At 39.0% G+C, this 18374-nt stretch overlaps 1 protein-coding gene across 1 annotated transcript in view; it reads right to left on the reverse strand.

The window, feature by feature from the left end:
* The window catches only part of brinp1 (bone morphogenetic protein/retinoic acid inducible neural-specific 1), a 96289-nt gene that overhangs the window by 2427 nt on the left and 75488 nt on the right, over positions 1-18374 (reverse strand). The window contains exons 6-7 of the mRNA XM_028418438.1: positions 7425-7661; positions 3645-3867 (exon numbers count right to left, since the gene is read on the reverse strand). Coding sequence (XP_028274239.1) covers positions 3645-3867; positions 7425-7661 — 460 coding nt within the window. The remainder of the gene's footprint in view (positions 1-3644; positions 3868-7424; positions 7662-18374) is intronic.

Here is an 18374-nt window from a genome sequence, read left to right on the forward strand (position 1 = left end):
CCCCAAGCTATATCGAAATGAGACCAGAAAAGATCACCTTAAGAGGACAATGGAAAGTCGCTCTTTGATTCTACTATGTTTGCATTTAAATTGAGAACAGAATAAAGTGAATACAAGAATACATCATTCGCCCATTGCCTAGTTAGATTTACATTGTGCAACAAAATCAAGCAGACTCTAACCCCCACCTCTCAACACATTCAACTACAGTATGATCACAGACAAAATGTCAAAAATAATTCTATAATACTTCTCTCTGAAGTGTTTTGTTTGAAGTAATTTGAATGTAATTGTAGTAGCTTGAGGAACATGTATCCACATGTATCCATGTTAAAAAGTATATAATGAATACAACAATAGCTCATCAGCATATAGTAAGACTTTTTCTTTCTGCATGTAGGAAAACAAAGATCACAAATGGTTCAGAGGAAAAGACTGATTGGTGCCATTGTAATATATTGAAGTAGGCATGAAATAATATCAATGAAAGAATACATGCAGAAGCAAGGTAGAAAACAAGCGTCAACTTTTATGTTTCCAGCCTTTCCTCACTATGAAAATGACAGCGTGGGTCAAAATTTAACATGTGGTATTTCAGTAGACATGTGCCTTCCTGCAAGCATGAATAAAGGCCAAGAAATTGAAAATCAGCTTGTTGCAGATGGGAGAAGTTTGCAGAATTCTGAATAGAGGCATAATTAGCAAGCATCCTTTGAGTGTCAGCTTGTTTTTGTGTTTGATTGTCTTTTATGTGAAAGGTATTACACAGCTCCGGTAGCCAGATCATACATCATACAGGTAGCTACCTCCGATGTTGCTATGAGGGGAGAAAGAAGGGAGTCCAAACGTATCAGGGAAAACAACATAACCAACAAACAGAGCATGTGAGCATGTGAGGTGGGGAGCAATGTTCTTATAAGTACATAAAAAATGGGAGGAATGTTTTATTGTGAACATAAGACATGTTTAGAAATGATGACTATATTTATTATGATTATTGGATGTGGAGGCTACCTCCATATTGGTAAGTATGCTTGACATTGAACATGAATAATTAAAGACAGTACATAGACTGGATGCAAATGACTTGGCCAGGAGTGATGCTACTTCATATCTGTCACTATTAATCATTTATGCTAAAGATAAACTGTGGTGTTCGTTCTACTTGAAGCAAGCTGCCATACTCATTACAGGAAATGCAAACGCAAACCCATTTAAGTTTCCACGATAAGTGTTCACAACAGGAATTTACGATGATTGTAATGAACAGATGCCCTTTAGTAAAGTAACCCTTGAGCAATTATAAGGTGGTTGCAAGCAGTTTTAATTAAGAACAGCCAACAATACATTTGGGGCCTGTTTTTCATTATAAATATGAAAATGTTTATTGGTTGACCTTGTTTAATATGCAATGGTAAAATAGAAACATGATTTAAAACTAAAATCTTTTTTTTTATTAGTTTGATGACTTTACATTATAATCACTGTACTCAGTAATAAGTAGCTTTCCTTTGTCCTATGTTGCGTCTTCAATGTAATTACAGTAAAAGCCGTTCAGAACCAACCTAATATGGATGTCTTGTTCAGGTTGAAGAATTATGAGAATTAAGGAATGGAATGAAACTCTTTGGACTGCATTGTCACCATTATAACACTGATATGAATATATTGCACATCTTCACATATTCGCTATTGAATCTGCACTGTATTACTGTACTTTACAAAGCTTTTATTTTATCCTTTCTCTTCACATCGCAAAAAGGCGCCTGCAGGCACAGCTTTCTAAGAAAGCAGCAAGATCTAATATCTCCTTTGTATTGTATGAAGGTATTTCCAGTCCAGATACTGATATTACAGATTTCTTGTTAGAGTTAATAAATCTGTGGAGGTGACTTTTTTTTTACCACCATCAGCTGTTTTATCTTGGTTACACTGAGCTATTGTGTGTTGTCTGACTTTTGTATTCACCTTTTTCTTCCCTCATCCACACATTACACTACCACCCCCCAAAGGGACCACTGTGTTCCAACTTGTTGATCTGACACAGAGTTTGGAAGACACAAGTTTTTTTAGTGGGATAATCTGCAACCACTTGGGCTTCCATATGTACATAGCTTGAAGAAATTCTTCCAGCAGAGGAGCTCGGATGGTCTTAAAGGGACTGGAGAAGTCAATGAACATGATTCTCACAGCGTCTCTCCAAGAAGCAGGTGGGTGACGATGTCACAGTCCCCATTGTAGGCTTGATGTATGAACTGGAGAGGATCCAAATGGCTTCTCACAATGGATCTGTCTGGCTGTCATTTAGAACACTGGAGTGCTGATTCTTCACCACTGGGCCAGGCAAGATGGGGTTTTTCACATCTTCATCAGCAGTCTCTCTGGCAGGTTGAAGATGTGCTGGAAGGCCTCCCTGAGGTGGTTGGCACACACCTTGAAAACACTTGGGCTGATGCTCAGCTTTGCCTCGATTCCCCCATCCACTCATCAGCTGTTATAAGCTTCCCAAAGAAGAGTACCCCCTATCTCTGTTGGTGATGGGCTACTAGAATCAGGGACATGGGCAGAGGCAGACATGTCTTAATGGTTTTACAGTGCAGGTTGTAAGTATTGGGAAAACTTACAGTTTTTAGTAGATAGTAAAGTAAAAGTGGCTTTTAACACAGTACTTCTTATAATATGGTTAAATGTTGTGCTAAAAGTTTTCAGTAGAAATAAACAGACGAGTTTGAAACTCTGGAAATATTTTTTTTCTGTAAAACAACAACTCATATGCACAGATGTGATAAAAACAAATAAGTCCTCCATCTGATGCAAAGCTGTCTCACACAAGCAAACAAATAAACATGGTGCTCTTATTTCCAGCGCCATCAGGCACTCTTGATGCATCCTCCATGGAAGAGGAAGCGCATACTGCAGGTCTTTGATAACACTTCAGAACAAGCTTTTGCCAAGTCTCGCACACAAATGTGGGTGTGCTCCTTTTCTGTCAGAGACAGTTGACAACGGCTCATTTTCAGACCACTTAAATGAATATTTTACGGATTCTGTTTCCATTTATATGGTGACATCCCATACACGGAACAGTTTCATCGGTGTTTCAAGTGGCAGCTGGAAAGTTTGCATATTTTGCATAGTGTTTTCTGATATTTGTCAGAGTGGATGGGGGAAATTCCTGGCATTTCATGCCGTGCTGACACCATGGCACATCCACAGCAAGGCTCTTAAGCTTCAACTGCAGTAGGTGGTGACAGATGTGTGCAATGACCTATCAAGAAAACTCCCACAGCTACATTTTCTTTTTCAGACTGCAAAGTGAAATACAAGAGTGAGCTAGAGTGTTTTGGGCATGTGCAAACCTCAGCACTAAGTTGACTTGATAGACAGAAACAACAGCACCATAAGTTAAAATATATAATGGATGCCATCCTTACTGTGCATGCTTCAGGGAGCAACAATGAAAATAAAACCCATACATCATCCCAGGGAGATATCTCCTTGAAAGCTATCACTCCTCCCTGGGATACATTTTTCACATTTCCAGCTCTTGGGAAACCAAATATCCAAATATAACTTTGGTTTACATTGTGGAGTAAATGCACATCGAACGTCCGACACAACATGGAAGTCATATTTCTACAAACCTCTCCCTAGGCATCTGGTGGTTGGGATTGTGGTGACAACGGATGCTGAGGCCAAAGAGCTTGCGGGCAGTGCGCTGGATCTTGAGCCGTTGGATCTCCAGGGAACTCTGAAGGAGCCTGTAGCGGGCCTGCAGGTCCCAGTCGCTGCCCCACAAAAGATGTACACTGCTGATGGGGAGGAAGTGAGTGGAGGGCAGCCTCTTCAAAAACGACTTGAACTCATCTTAAGGACAGAGAGGGGGGAGAGGGGGAGACAGAGTTGGGACATACATAAAAACATTATGGGACTTTCTTTGTATTGCTATGGAGCATTTTCATATGAGCTACAGAAGATACAACCAGAGGAGACCTTCAAGAAACTGTGCTGCTGAGGCCAAACAGTGATGAAGTGCTGTCTAAATGTTGACTAAACTTTTTTGTGAGCACTGACAATTAAGATTCTCATTGTAGGAAATACCCTCTTACTCTCTGCTCCCAGAGACCCTCTCCTCTTACAAAGTAGTAATGATTGTCCTCATGTCTCTCTTGCTGTAGCTGCAATAGTAGCGCACATTTTTCTAGCAACAATGGGCCTGAAGCTGCTAATAAAACCTCGGCTGCAAACACACAATGACAGGAAATCTCCTATTTGGTGCACTAATTAAGAAAATATTGAGCCAAATGACTCAGTGTAGCCCATTCAAAAAAATGTTCAAGCACATCATTATAAATAATGGAAAAGCTGTATAGAGAGTCTGAAGAATACAAGCATAATGTCTTTATACTGCCATAGTTCAGGTGACACAAAGCTATAAACTTTAAACATAACAGCCACCTGCGCTCAAAATCATGTGCTGTGGCGGAGTGCACAAAATAAATATTCCAAGGAACAATACAAAGCACTCAACACTTGAAAGAACATATTCAAGAGATGCACCTGTGCAGCATGGTAGTACCCTCCTCCAGCCCTCCCAGAGACAGTTTAACAGCATTAACCACAGAGTTGAGAGCTCTTTTCCAGCCACAGCCGTGAAATGTCAGAATTTCCTCCACCCTCCTCCCAGGCATGTCAGAGAGCTCCCTTCCCCTTTTTCTTCAAAGAAGCCAGACTTTTTCTCCTCCCCTGTTTTGAACTTGCCATATTCCTCCACCCAGCTTTCAGAGATGTCACATACCTCCCTCACCCTTTTCCTAAAAAAAAAAAAACTGTGTTCTGCATCCAATGTTCAGAATTATCTGATTTGCTCTAAAACACCACCATTATCAAGTCACTTCCCAATGCCAGGTCAAAAGAAGTCCTTTTATTTGAGCTTCAAAACCATGCAGTATCCCTTCCTTGATATAGCTTCCAAAGAGTCCACCATGTCCCTTGAGTGGCTCTTATCTCCAGTCACCCAGCACACCTTATCTAGAGATTACAGCTCTTACACTGTAACCACACTTTACCCTGTATGCCATTACATCTCACTTTGTTGTCCCCTACCAATATTTCACCCTACCTAATTCCTAACTTACCAAGATAACCTCACCATTGACATTTCTGAGTGTGGTTAAACAAAACAAGTTACAATGAACAAGCTACACCACCTGTCCAACGTTCAATATCTACAGAATCAAAAGAAAAAAACTAACCAAACTAAGAGTAAACATCCCAGATGCCCACTTTAAAGCACACTAGGAGAGCATACAGTGCATGTGAAACATGTCATTCAGAAAAGCTTTAGCCCACCCTGGAATTATTAAGATTATTGAAATTGCTGGTGTTTATGGTATGCTGGAAAAAAAACAGCACCAATTTATGATTAATCAAATCATCTTTCTTCTTTACACTTTAAAGCAAAGTGCTACACATGCTATAAGAAAAAAATGTGTCTTTACAGGTTATATCTGATGTTTTATTCTTTGATATAATATACTTTGACAGTGGTGGATGTTTGCCCAGTATGAACTCGCTGTTTTTCCCAAGCTACAAAAAGTGGTCCATCCCCTTTCAGTGCTTTATCTAAATTTTGCACTCCTTGCAATATCTGGTGAATTACATCGCATTAAAGTCTGTTCTATAACTTTTGCATTCCCTAAGATCCAATCCAATATGATAGAGTAGACGGTCTCTGCTGGTTGTGGCTAAAGCACTGGTGGGTGTATCCTCAGCTGCTCTGCAGCAATCATTGCATCTAGATAGATAACTAGATTAGCTAGTTTGCCCGAGAGTGCTCTCACCAACTGCTGCCAAGGCTGACTGAGACAGTGTGTAGCTGTGATCACTGCTAAAGCCATAATATGACCTGTCACAGTGATGGTTGCTATGGCTGTGTGTTATGATTAGAGTGGGGATACCAGCTACTTTTGTACAAGCCATGACTTTGATCCAAGTCACTGTAAGTCTGTGATGCATTGTTAACATAAAGCAGTAGTAGTCTCTCTCTGCAGTGTTACTGTACATTTCTGAGTCACGATAACCGCATCAACAGCTTCAGCCGGCCCAACAGAGAAGCTACAGCTGTGCACACAGCCAGAGACATCACACTGCAGTAGCTCTGCCTTTTGTAAGGAATACTGAGCAATAAATGCATCATGTAAAGTGTCACTCATCATTTCTAGTTTGTGTGTGGAATATGTCCATTAACTGGCAATTTTACACATTTAACACATTTAACACCTTTATATGGACCAAAGGGAATGCAAAAAAATGTGAGGGGATGCAAACTATTTAAGAAAAATGGAATGGATTTACACTGCATGGCATTAACTTTGTGTCTTCTTTCTGCCTTGCTTGTTCTATCCATCCTCTCTCTCTTCCTGTAATTTTTTAATGCTTGTCTTTTCTATCTTTACTCTCACCAAACCAGATGAAGGAGCCACCCACCAGGAGTGTGACTGTCTGAGGGTTCCTCTGCACTGCAGTGTCATCATGGGCTGCTCAAGAGGGAATTGTTGGTTTTCTCTGTATTAAATTGTCTTGAGCAAACCTTGTTAAGTGAGATGACTTACGATGGCCACTACATTAATGAAACTGAATAAAGTGTGACATGACATTGCGATACAGAAATCCTTCTACAGCACATTTGATTCGATTTTGGTATTTTTGTATGTTGTCCAGTTGTTCTGTAGAAAAGTTTAGAGTTTTGTTTTCAGACTTTTTTTTTATTTGGCCACTTTAAGCACCTTTTTAAAGCTGTACTGCACTCAGTGACCTTCACGCCTAACATTAACTTTCTACATAAATATATTTATCTGTAGCTGGCAGGTTTTATTGGGACACTTTTATATGATATCAATAATGGATAAGACACAGTGCCTTGCCATGCAACAACGAAGCTCTAGCTGTTCTTTTCCCTCCACTGTTTTTATAAATGATATAGAGTCCTCTTTGTGTGTGCATTTGCATTCACTGAAGAATGAAGAATATGATTTTTCATGATAATCAATACATTGACTTAACTGTTTTGTTAAGGTTGTGGCCATTATTCAATATTAGGAACAACTTTTCATACCATCTGAGAAGTGCATTCTAAAGAGGGAGATATGATTGTTTCCTGCTTCCTTTTAACACTTTGACTAGATAAGGTCAGCGTCTAATGCACTTTAAACGTTTATATTTTTGCATGTACAAAAGCAATACTTTTTGTATTGTGTGTATTGAACAAGCCATATACTCTCCTCCCATTCATGTCAGAACTCCTTCCTCATTTTTTAAGGATTAATGCTGCAAAAACATTGTTTGTGAGTTTTATGAAAATATACAAGCTGCTGGACTTCAAATTTTTACCATTTTACCTTTAAATGTAAAATGAAACTTACCAGAGTTTTCAAAGTCTTTATAAGAGGATGCCCATGTCTCAGACATCCCCAATAGGGTGTTCTCCATTATCTGGATGTCCGTGATGGGACAGTTGCATTGGGGATACTCCTCGGCACATTGACAGATGCACTGGTTGTTATGGCACACATACTCCCCTTCTCCGTTGCACATTATGTAGCTCAGAGCTGACTGGACAAACTTTTCCTGTAGGTAATCTGGGAAAATGACCTGAAGACCTGAAACACAGAGACACGGTGCATACATTTATGATGGTTTGTATTAAAATAGCATTTTATAACATGAAAACATGTCTCCTCTGCCATTTTCTTAGTTAGCGTAGTGATGGATTCCACATTAACCAGGAGATTTTACATAAAAATGTGTTTACAACTGCTGTTTTCCTGACTGGAATTTAGAGTTTAGAACTAAGCTGTCAAAGCATGGTACACATGCATCTTCTCATAGATAAAGTAAATGCATATGGTGGGGGTGGGAGTGAAGGGGACACTGCAAAATGCGAAAAAGAAGCAATGACATGGCTGACTGCTCTACCAAGATTACTTTGTGTGTAAGCACTCATTTATTTTTCTAAAGCTGCCTGTCTGCTGACTTCACTTGTGATGTCACTCTGTATAACAGAGCATGACGGCTCTGTGTGGATTTATTTGTATGAATTTTACAGTGTGTACTGATTATGTGAGGTGTGTATACCCAGCAGAATTACAGGATTCTGCTAATCATCCAGTAATGGCAAAAAGCTGAATCTGTAATCTAGAACCCAATTTAGAGCTGTAGCTAAAAGTACCTCCTCACTCTTCACTATCACTGACAAGGTATTTATAATTTTTAGACTCCGAGCCAATCCATATCTCACCCCGGGATCTCACAGAATTGAAGCTTGGACAGCTAACAGTAGAGGCTTTCTCTTCAGTCCAGGCCTGGGGAAAATAAATCCCTAGCTCTACAAGCCACTGGATTGGAAAAAGAACTAAATAGATTTTTCCTTCTTGTATGAAACTGCATCATGGTGAGGCCATATTTTCTTAATAGGTTTTACTTGAGCACAAACAGTGTTTCAGCAGGAAAATATGCAACCAGGAACCAGAACAACATGTTAGTGAATGATGGATGATTGCATTATGTTTTTCCTCTCACAAATTATTTTCACCTTTGGGTAAAAACTGTAATCAATTTATGCAAAGTCAACATAATGTAGCAAAAATTAAAGGGAAAGTAAGCATATAATTTTATACTGTTCACATGAATCATTTTCAGGGTGTTGTCACAGAGTCAAACGGTATCTCTTATTATGCACATGCACGCAGCAATTAATGATCCTTATTTCCATCCACAAATACGCTGAACTCATAACTTTGGGTAATTTAGAAGCAGATGAAGGCCTTAGTGATTTGGATCTGAAAACATAATTCAGCTTCTATCACCATGGCGACTGCTCTCAGGAAAATAAAAACACATACTGTGCAATTTACGCCCCGATGTTGTAGTTTTATTATAAAGGCTAATAGGTAAGGTTATGTGAGATGTGGAAAATTTTAATGGAAACATGTCTCTCCAGATCAAATAGACAAAATCATAGCCTGTTAACACGCAACTCTTCTTTTTTTTTTTAATAACAGTAAGCTCCTCCACACCCCATCAGAACTACTGCCCATCAGCGATGAAGGGAACAGAAGGGAGAAGGGATGGAGGGAGTAAAGGGGATGGATAGATCATGTCTGACCACAAAAGAGCTGGGTTGCACAGGGCTTTTTCTCCATCAGGCCTGTCTGGATCCAATATTCATTTAGCTTGATGTATTCCTGGGCTTGAAACTTTAATGTGATTTGTGGGAAAATCCAGATGGCAAGTTCACGGATCAACGCTGCTCACTGACAGTGCTGGTGCCAGCGGCCGGGTGCACAATAACACCAAGTGCCTCAGCCCTCCCTCTTTCCTTCTTCTCTCTCATACCCCCCCCCAACCCACACATCAACACGTACACATATTTTCGTTTTACTGATATCAGCGCGCTAGTGCTGTAAGATTGCAGAAGGAACCATTTGGGATGCTGACATTCAGCTCAGCACTATCAGACCTGCAATCTCTTGTTTTCCACTCTCTTCTTCTCTCTGTTCCTTTCACATGCTTTCTCTCTCTCCCTCTCTCTCTACCTCTTACTCTGTACACATCTCTACTGTCTTACTTCATTACACTCACTCCCACTCCAGCCACACACATACCCATGCCCCTTGACTCTTTCCCCGTCATCCTTTGGCTCTCGTTCACTCCATCAATCACTCTACTCATTCCTGTTTCTTCACCTCTTCCCCGTCTCCTCTACATTCTCCCGCTGAGCATGCACTCAAGTATTGGAAATTTGATGTCTTGTCCTCCCACTCCAGTGTAGAAATGATGTCATGCAATAAAAGTAAATCCATCAACATTTGTTAGTGCAGTGGGGAATGAGTATGAGAATTGAAGCCCAAGGGCCAAAAATGAAATGAGAGACTAATCAGAGTGAAAACATTTATCTTGGTGACTAGGCCAACCTTGCTGCGTTAGTTGGCTAACACATGAAAACATTGGAAATGATAGGGCTATAAAGGAAGTGCTTAAATGGCTCAGAGGCAGGTATTTGTTGAGAAAAACACCAGATATTGGAATTGGGAGTTATACTTACTATCATTAAAGAGGACATGATGAAATGAAAGGTACATATTGGAATTCCTGTGCAGCTATTTGATAACCCCCGACTTCATGCTCTGTCAGTGCACATAATTCCCTGCAACCCCTATGCCTGGCTTGCTCTAAATAAATAGCACCTCAAAATGGCAGTTAATCTCATTGCATATATCAGAGGCTGATATATATTTCATTCACGTACTTTGGTGGATATAGGCCCACACACATTCCATGAATGCTAAAAATGGAGACTTTGCAACTGTGACTTTCGCTTTTTCATTACATCTCTCCTTTTTCTAGAGTGGTCTACTTTTACGTGGTGATAGATAGGGAGTGTAGGCCACAACTGAGGCTTGTAACTTCTTTGGCAAGCAGTTGACTGCCTATTGGAATGCCACGCTCCGCCTCATAAGTTACAGTTTCATTAAAGATTAATTGACCATTGTGTGGCCGCAATTTCACAAAATAATCATTACTTAATCCACTGGTGCAATAAAGTGCATTATTTCAATGGGGGCATTAAATTACCATTGGAGGTTATCGTTGCAGCCATGATGCAAAACCAAAGACCTCTGAACTAGAAGATTGTCTCCTTCTCCTGAGCCTAGGCCTCTCTGCTGATCCTATATACTTAATACAGAAGGAGCATTGAGTTTTAAGATTTGCTGCGTTTGCCAATTTCACACGAAGGCTCCCTGTCTGCAGCGATGAAGTAAAGGTGCAGCTAAAGTAGCTATTTATCCACTTTTCATTCCTTTGCATAAAGCGCTTTAGGTCTGTGACAATGAATGTGTGTTGGGCCTGACAGAAGATAACACATTCCAGTGGAGCTATTCTCAACTCTCAGAATATGTTAGCATTTTTTAAAGTTCTGAATGAGGTGTACTTAGCATTCAAATGGATAATGTGTTGGTGTGTCTGTGCTGAGTAGATTATCGTAGATTATCATAAGTGTTCTGAGCACAGCACAGAAGGCGGCAGCTTGTGTTGTCAAACATGATTCTGGAGTTGAAATTTTGTATCACGATGTTATTTACGCATTTGTGTGAGGGAACTATTGTTTTGGACAATTTAGTCAACATTTTCATTTCAAATACACTTTTATATTGAAAGTACAAAACAAAGAATGTTTGATTTTTTTTGTGCTCAATTGAGTTTTCTTTTCTTATCAGGGCTGTATGGTACATGCATTTGTAAGACAAAAACAAGACAGAAAATCCAATTTTATATAGAGTATATATAGAGAGAACATAGAGTATAAGTCCCTGCATGTGCATAATATGTTATATACACCCTAGCTTATCTGTATGGAACAAAAAGACTTCTGTACCACAAATGCTTCATGGCTTTTGAAAAACTGCATGTTCATATTTTTGACACATAAAAACAAGCAAGGATGCAGGTGTAGCAATCACTGTAAAAGCATAAATTACATATAAAAATGGTCTTGGCATTCAGGGTTTGCAATGACTGCCTCCTGGAAAAAAAGAGAATTGCAGAAATTGCATGTTGAAGGAATTGCTGGATTGAGGAGGGCAGCCAGGCAAGAACACCGGAGAGGTAGATGAGCTCTCCATGGTGCTGAATTATTGTGCTGCACACAAGACATGGACACACATGTTGAGTCAGAGTAAAAGAAACTTAGTGATTCTGTCCTTTCTCTTTGTGGATTATCACAGTAGGAGACAAATCTGCTTTGTATTTTTTTCTTTATATTATAATAATAATGTCCTGAAATCGTTAGCCCATACAGTCCATGTACAATGTAGCAATTTTGTTGTATTTGCAAATTACTTTCACACTGAAAATTGGTTGTTTTATAAAATATGGGTTAGGCGTGTAATTAGAGATGTGGTTGCTGTTGGCTGCCTGTGCACTTCAGTTGCTCTGTTCAAGCTGTTCCGTCATGTGCTGCCATGTGTCCCTGCACAGCAGTAGCAATAGGCCTCGTCTGGTGAGATATTGTACTTGTGTGCACGCACTCACACATGCACACATGCGCTCATGTACGCGCCTACATGCACAGCCCTCTCTGGCTCTTGCAGAAATCACATGTTTTACAAGAACCCTAGAGAGGGGGGAGGAGAGACATATGACAAGCTCTGACATTTCCATTTCAGCTATAAAGGATACAACTGCCCTCAAAGTGTCACGATGTGCTGTGTACACATCTGAGATCAAAAGCCTAGATTTATCACAGAAATGACAGCAAACATCCAGAAAACACTGATATAATGTTAATCTTTTTATAAATAGATTACACATTAGTTGTTTTATATTACACATTGCTAACAATGCACTATTGTAAAGGAACTTTCAAGTTTAACTTAAGCTAGTGTTTACTGTATTAATACAAACATTGCACCATGTATAGTTTCTGACTCTTCTGTCATTTTACCAGATGAAATGACAGAAGGGAGTTTTAATTTTAAAGAAAGATTTAGCATATAATAAGCACCCTTCTGTGGTCATGTGGAAAAGGTGCACGTGAAATATCCTACACAGGAGGGCTTTGTCGCCAGTGTACAGAAAAAAAGTAAATTTTGTTGAACAAGTGTGTTTTTAACATTGTAAAAAGGGGTTTTGTCCCAGATGATAAGCTTTCCCTAAACCTGACCAAACCTGACTCAAAAGGACCACTAAACTAATGAATTCCAGCCCACAGTATACAGATTAGATCCACTACAGGGAAGACTCGGTGTGTTCTACAATCATGTGCATATATCAGTATTAGCAACAGTCAACAATGAGTTGGATGTTTGGGTAATATTAGCAAAAATCCATGCATTCCCATTTTTCATGCCTCACCAAGAAACCTTTGTGGTTTGAAAGATGTAAACATGTATCAAAGTGTTCTTAGAACTACTTCTATAACTGAGGTTTGAATGCTGCAAAGCCCTTCCACACACAAAAGAAACATAAACCAAAAGGAGCTCCCAATCAATTGATGAGACACAGTCTGTCCAACAGTGAAAAACATAAGTTACTGGAAAGCCATCTTGCAGAAATGGCAGCCTGTAGCTAGCAGAAGGGAAAAAAAGATTTATGGTCATGCTGACCCAAATGGAAACTCACTCTTGATTGACCACTACCAATTCAGTGCCGACCTTCAGGTCAACATGGAAAGATTTCATCAGGTATTGGGGTTTCAGCATGTTAGAGAGAAGTGAAAAAATGTCTGCCGCCATCCATCTTTGAAATTATCCAGTGTTGTCAGTTCTCTCCAGGCAAAAAAGATGCATGTTTTCATAAAGGAAAGAGTTGCCTCAGACCAGTGCATGGGTGCATCTGAGGGGTATTTAAATACAATATTTCTGATAAAGAGGATTATGCCTAAGTTATCCTGTGATTTTAAGTGTCATCAAATGATATTGTTAGTGTGGTTGTGAGTCCAGGTTTCAGAAATGCATGTGAGAATATGTTTTGTGTGTGCAAAAAAAGGGGCAGAGCAAAAAAGAGAGAGAGAGCAACCGAGTTGGAGAGGAGATGATGAAAATGCCTCTGTGGGTTTACTGTTGTGCTCAACCAACATTTGCTCTCCATGTTTTGCATCAAATATTTTTCTTCAGTAAATTATCCTCTGGTAACCAAGGACACTGTGTTTACTGATATACTTTAGTCACCAAATCAATTTCTCAACAAGTCCGTCATAAAAAAAAAACTTAATTGATTTGTATGTTTGTTTGTCTTTCCCATAATGTTTGCAGCATTTTAACTTGAAAGGAGGGACAAGCATCGAGCAACAGAGCAATGAGTATCTAATTCATCACTCTCTGCACGACTCGCCTACAGGGCCAGTTTAATTTATTTTCACTTCACCACTTTGAAAACTGTTGGCTCAGGCTATTCTAACATATTCATAAATCTTCCAAGATAGGCTCATGGCTCTTCCAAGATAGGCTCTTGAGGAAACTGGAGAAAGGGAAAAGAGAAAAGCATGCAGTGGGGATTGAAAGAAGCAAATTAGTTTGCCTTTGTTTTGGTGCTAATTTATGACAGCCATATTGGAGGTGATTGGGTCCTTGCAAGGTAATGGCTTGTGGAGGTTTCAGGGCCCTTTATCTCTGTTTGGCACAGTTAATATATGTAACCAATTTGCAATTTTCCAACCCTGCTACATGTTTTGTGTGTTTGTGTTGGATATCAAATTACAAAAACAATATTCTGCCTAATACACTCAAAGCTCCTGCTGTTTTGCTGTTTTAAAACTCCACCAATTCAAAAGTAATCAATAATAAGTATTACCAGAAGGCAGGAAGGGTGATAAAACAAAAGGAAAAAGGACTACTTTCTACCTGAAACATACTTCGTATAAGAACTCAAGCAATCCATGAAAATCATGACCAATTAACTACAATGTGCTAATTCGCTCTTTCATTTAATTCTCATTCCTCAATAATCTATTTTTACTTCTACGTCGCAGAGGAGGCAGAAAGTGAGAATCCAGCCAAAACCAATATCATCGGGTTTTCTAAGCTTTAGCCTGGAGAGAGGACAAACAAATAAAGAACAAATTAATGTGGGAGAATAAAAGTGTATTCAAATCCCCACTGTAGTAAAACTAAACAGTGCGGGACTTTATTCAGATTGAATTTAAGAGAATAAACAAACCAGAGCTCAAAAAAAATGTTCCAATTAATCTCAAGATCCATTAAAATCCACATTAAGAACATTTATGGCTTTTGCAACAAATACGTGGTTTGTCTTTATACAACTTTGTAATTAGTAACGTAAAACGGGACGATTATAAGATGTCATTAGTGTATTGGGTCTAAAGGATCAATAAATTCATTTTGCATGTCCACAAGTAGTCATGGCACGTCTCGCACATAAAAGGCTTAGCAGAATGAGAAGCCAATGATTTCCAAAATGACATTTATTGTCATTTGTGTGTCTTTTTTAACCACCAAGGCCAAAGAGTCCAAGCTGAGGAGGCAGGAGGGATGGGAAACCAGCAAGATTATTCAGCCTCAGCACAGGAATGGATCATGATTTGGATTAAAAATGACGTTAACATGTCATAAGGCAAATTTCTCTCATCTGTAGCAAGCTTCAATGGCATGTTCTTAGCTAACATGGTGACCAAGAGATTTTACAAGCACTTATTGACATTGTTACTGTTTAGTTACTACCTTTATAGCCTTTGCTGTTTTCTGTTTTTTCTGTTTATGACGCTGTAACTGACTGCCAAGAACATATCACATATATAATGTTCTATAGGACCTTATATATTACATAAGACACTATAGGACCTCCATAGTTATAGGAACAGTTTCATATTTACCACATAAAAGCTATGTGAGGTCATGCATGAATTTTAAATTCAGATTTAGATTTCAGAAAGAAAGAGAGGGAAAAAATGCAAAGGCGCCAGGTTTATTTGCAACACTATTTTACAAAGCAAACCTATGGGAGAGAAGAGAGGAAACCGAGTTTAGGCTTTGATAGGTATAACTCCCTTAATGTCAGATTCAACTGCAACATTCTAATCTAAATCTAAAGTGAAAGCAAAGGGAATATCCAGGGAGTGTCATATTCGCAATGTGTTATCTGTGGCTCACAGCCCCACCAGCTCACAGAGAGCAGACCACAGGGGTGAGGAGGAGGAGGAGGAGGAGGAGGAGGAGGAGGAGGAGGAAAGGATGAAAACATCGCCTTTTGAAAAATCAGTTCTTCGGAAAAAGACAGTCTGAAGTGTCTTCTGGAAAATTTTTGACCACAGCTAAATTCACTAGCTTGCTTATTTCTTGCTTGTTAATTTGAAATGGAAAGCTGTCTCAGAGTGTTCTGAACCTAATCCCACCAAAGCAATCAGCAGAGCAGTAAAAAAAAATGTTTGATCACAGGTTTGTAATCGGTTTCTTCAAAAAAAAAAAAATTTTCTGACAAACTTTTGCTGTTGCATGTACGCCTCAAGGTAGATAAAAAGTGCTGAGGTCTGGAGTGAAAAAATAAAAATAAAACCAGGAAAAAGGGGGCTGAAAAAAGAATGATTAAAAGTTTAATTAGAGGAACGAAATAGAGTGGGTTTTCTATTACTGCATCCTTGTTATAACTCATGTGGTTCTGCATACTAATACGATACCTTTATTTAATTCATAAGCAATTAAAATAACTGCTCTAGATTATGTTGTTTTTCTCTTTTTTTCATTCTAGTCTATTCAATTTCATAAGCTGGAGAGGAGGCGACATCAGTTTTACACATTTTTGTGGGTCTGATGGGTCCAAAATAATCAAAATTGGCGTATTAGTATTCAAAATGTGCAAAACATAAACATTGGTTACACTGTCCACAAAAACAATGGTTAAAGAAAAAAAGAAGAAATGGAGCATTTAAGACAAATAAGCTGACTAAAAGATGAAGCAACGCAGTAAAAATGTTCTAAAGAGAAAGCTAAGATGAGAAACCTAATAGTAAAAGCACTAACAAAATTGCTCCTATAGTGTGGGAGGCTATACACATCTGAAAAACAGAAATAGGATTCTGTTATAATAAAGTCACATAAAAAAACCTGAATCATGTCAAATCAGGCTTTCCAAATCAGTGGGCCCTGCAAACCTTACTCTGCCTTATTAGTAGTAGAGAGCCCGGCAAATCTTACACGCTTCTGTCTGCTCCTGTGAACCTTTTAGTGTGCATTAGGTTGATAGAGCATCCACAGACCTCCTTTGGTTTGGGTGCACATTCAGGCTTGAAGCTAAAATATATTTTGCTGTTTTCAAGTGGAATCTGAAACCTTCGCACAAATTATTTCACACTGATTTGTTTGACCATTCCAGAGCAAGAGGGTCAGAGGCACTTCTACAGCTTAGAGGCAAAGTTTGTGAATCAATATTTTTTTTACTGCCTGGAATCAAAAGCACAAATCATCTGATTGGCATATTGCTACAAACCACGAGCCTATAAACTAAACGGTACCTCTAAGAATACTAATATGCAGGACAATTGAAATGAAAAAAACATTTTTAACAAAATGTTACAGTTACCATTATACTGTGTGGGACTGCATTTGGTCTCACACTTTCTGACCTGTATGTCAGAAGTGTGGAAATGGATTGGTCGGGGCATTGTTGCTGTGCCTTTAAACTGGCAGCAGAGGTAGTCACGCCACCGAATTGACTGCTGTGTGAATGGGAGAGGTGTCACAGCAGCACATCTGACACATTTTGACAGAGCATGGGCAAGCCCTCTGAAAAGGTACCCTGGAAAAACAAGCAGTTGGCTTTGTTTGTTCAGAATGAGCAATAGCAAACAAAAGGTGGTATGAAGTGCAAAGAAGAAGCACAGTCACCCAGACTGGCATACTAAATGTAATAAAGCAATTTTCAGGTTTGAATAAGGTAATTTGGACATATGGATGTTAAAGCCTTAATAACATTCACAATGACTCCTGCGCTTGCATGCTAATGTCCTTGTCAGCTTAACAATCTGAAACACCTGTTTTACAATTACATACAAAGAATATGTCAGGTTATTTTTATCATGTAAAATGAGACTGCATCAAATTTAACATGTGCAGCTCTGCTCTCGTCCATTTGATTCTTCATTTATTGGACTTAAATTCAGTATGAGGCCGTTTATAGGCACCACATTATCAAAATCCCATCCTTTGTCTATAAAGTAAATATTGTGTTCACTGATGACAGTAAAATCTGTTTTCCATGCATGATGTGCATATTTTGCTATTAGACTGTGCTGGCAGTGGTCTGTGATCTTCCAACATTGGCCGGGTATGACTCCTCCCCACAGTTTAAATGCCAAAAGTTAGGATTTTAGCTAATTGTCTGTTAAAAGGTCAATGGGCATTTTTAAATGAGACACATGGTGGGAGTTCATTAGATGTGCTGAGAGCTGCTAGTGCTTATGAGCGTAGCACTGGGACCAGCCAATGTCATCCTCCTCAAGGGGTGGTCTGTGAAGTCCATTTACGGCGTATTGTCCAAAGAGAACAGCGCTGTGAAAGCTGTTATTTTTTTGGCCACAGTGTGAAAAGGCCAGTCAAAGCATACAGTACAGTCTGTTAGAGGATCTAGCTGTGTTATGTGTAACTAAAAGGCTACCAAGCTGCTTTTGGTGCCACTATTGAGGTTTACAGTTGGCTCACCTTTTAATTTGCACATTTCTACATATTTAATTTTTCTAAGTACTTATAAAACATTAAAATAAATACATGCTGGTGAGAAGACACTTTGTGTAATAAAATCTTATGAAGCATTTGTTTACTAAATATTTCATCACTTTAAGTGGTGGCACATCATAATGGCAA

The sequence above is a fragment of the Parambassis ranga genome, chromosome 12, assembly GCF_900634625.1.
Source record: "Parambassis ranga chromosome 12, fParRan2.1, whole genome shotgun sequence".
Lineage (NCBI taxonomy): Eukaryota > Metazoa > Chordata > Actinopteri > Ambassidae > Parambassis > Parambassis ranga.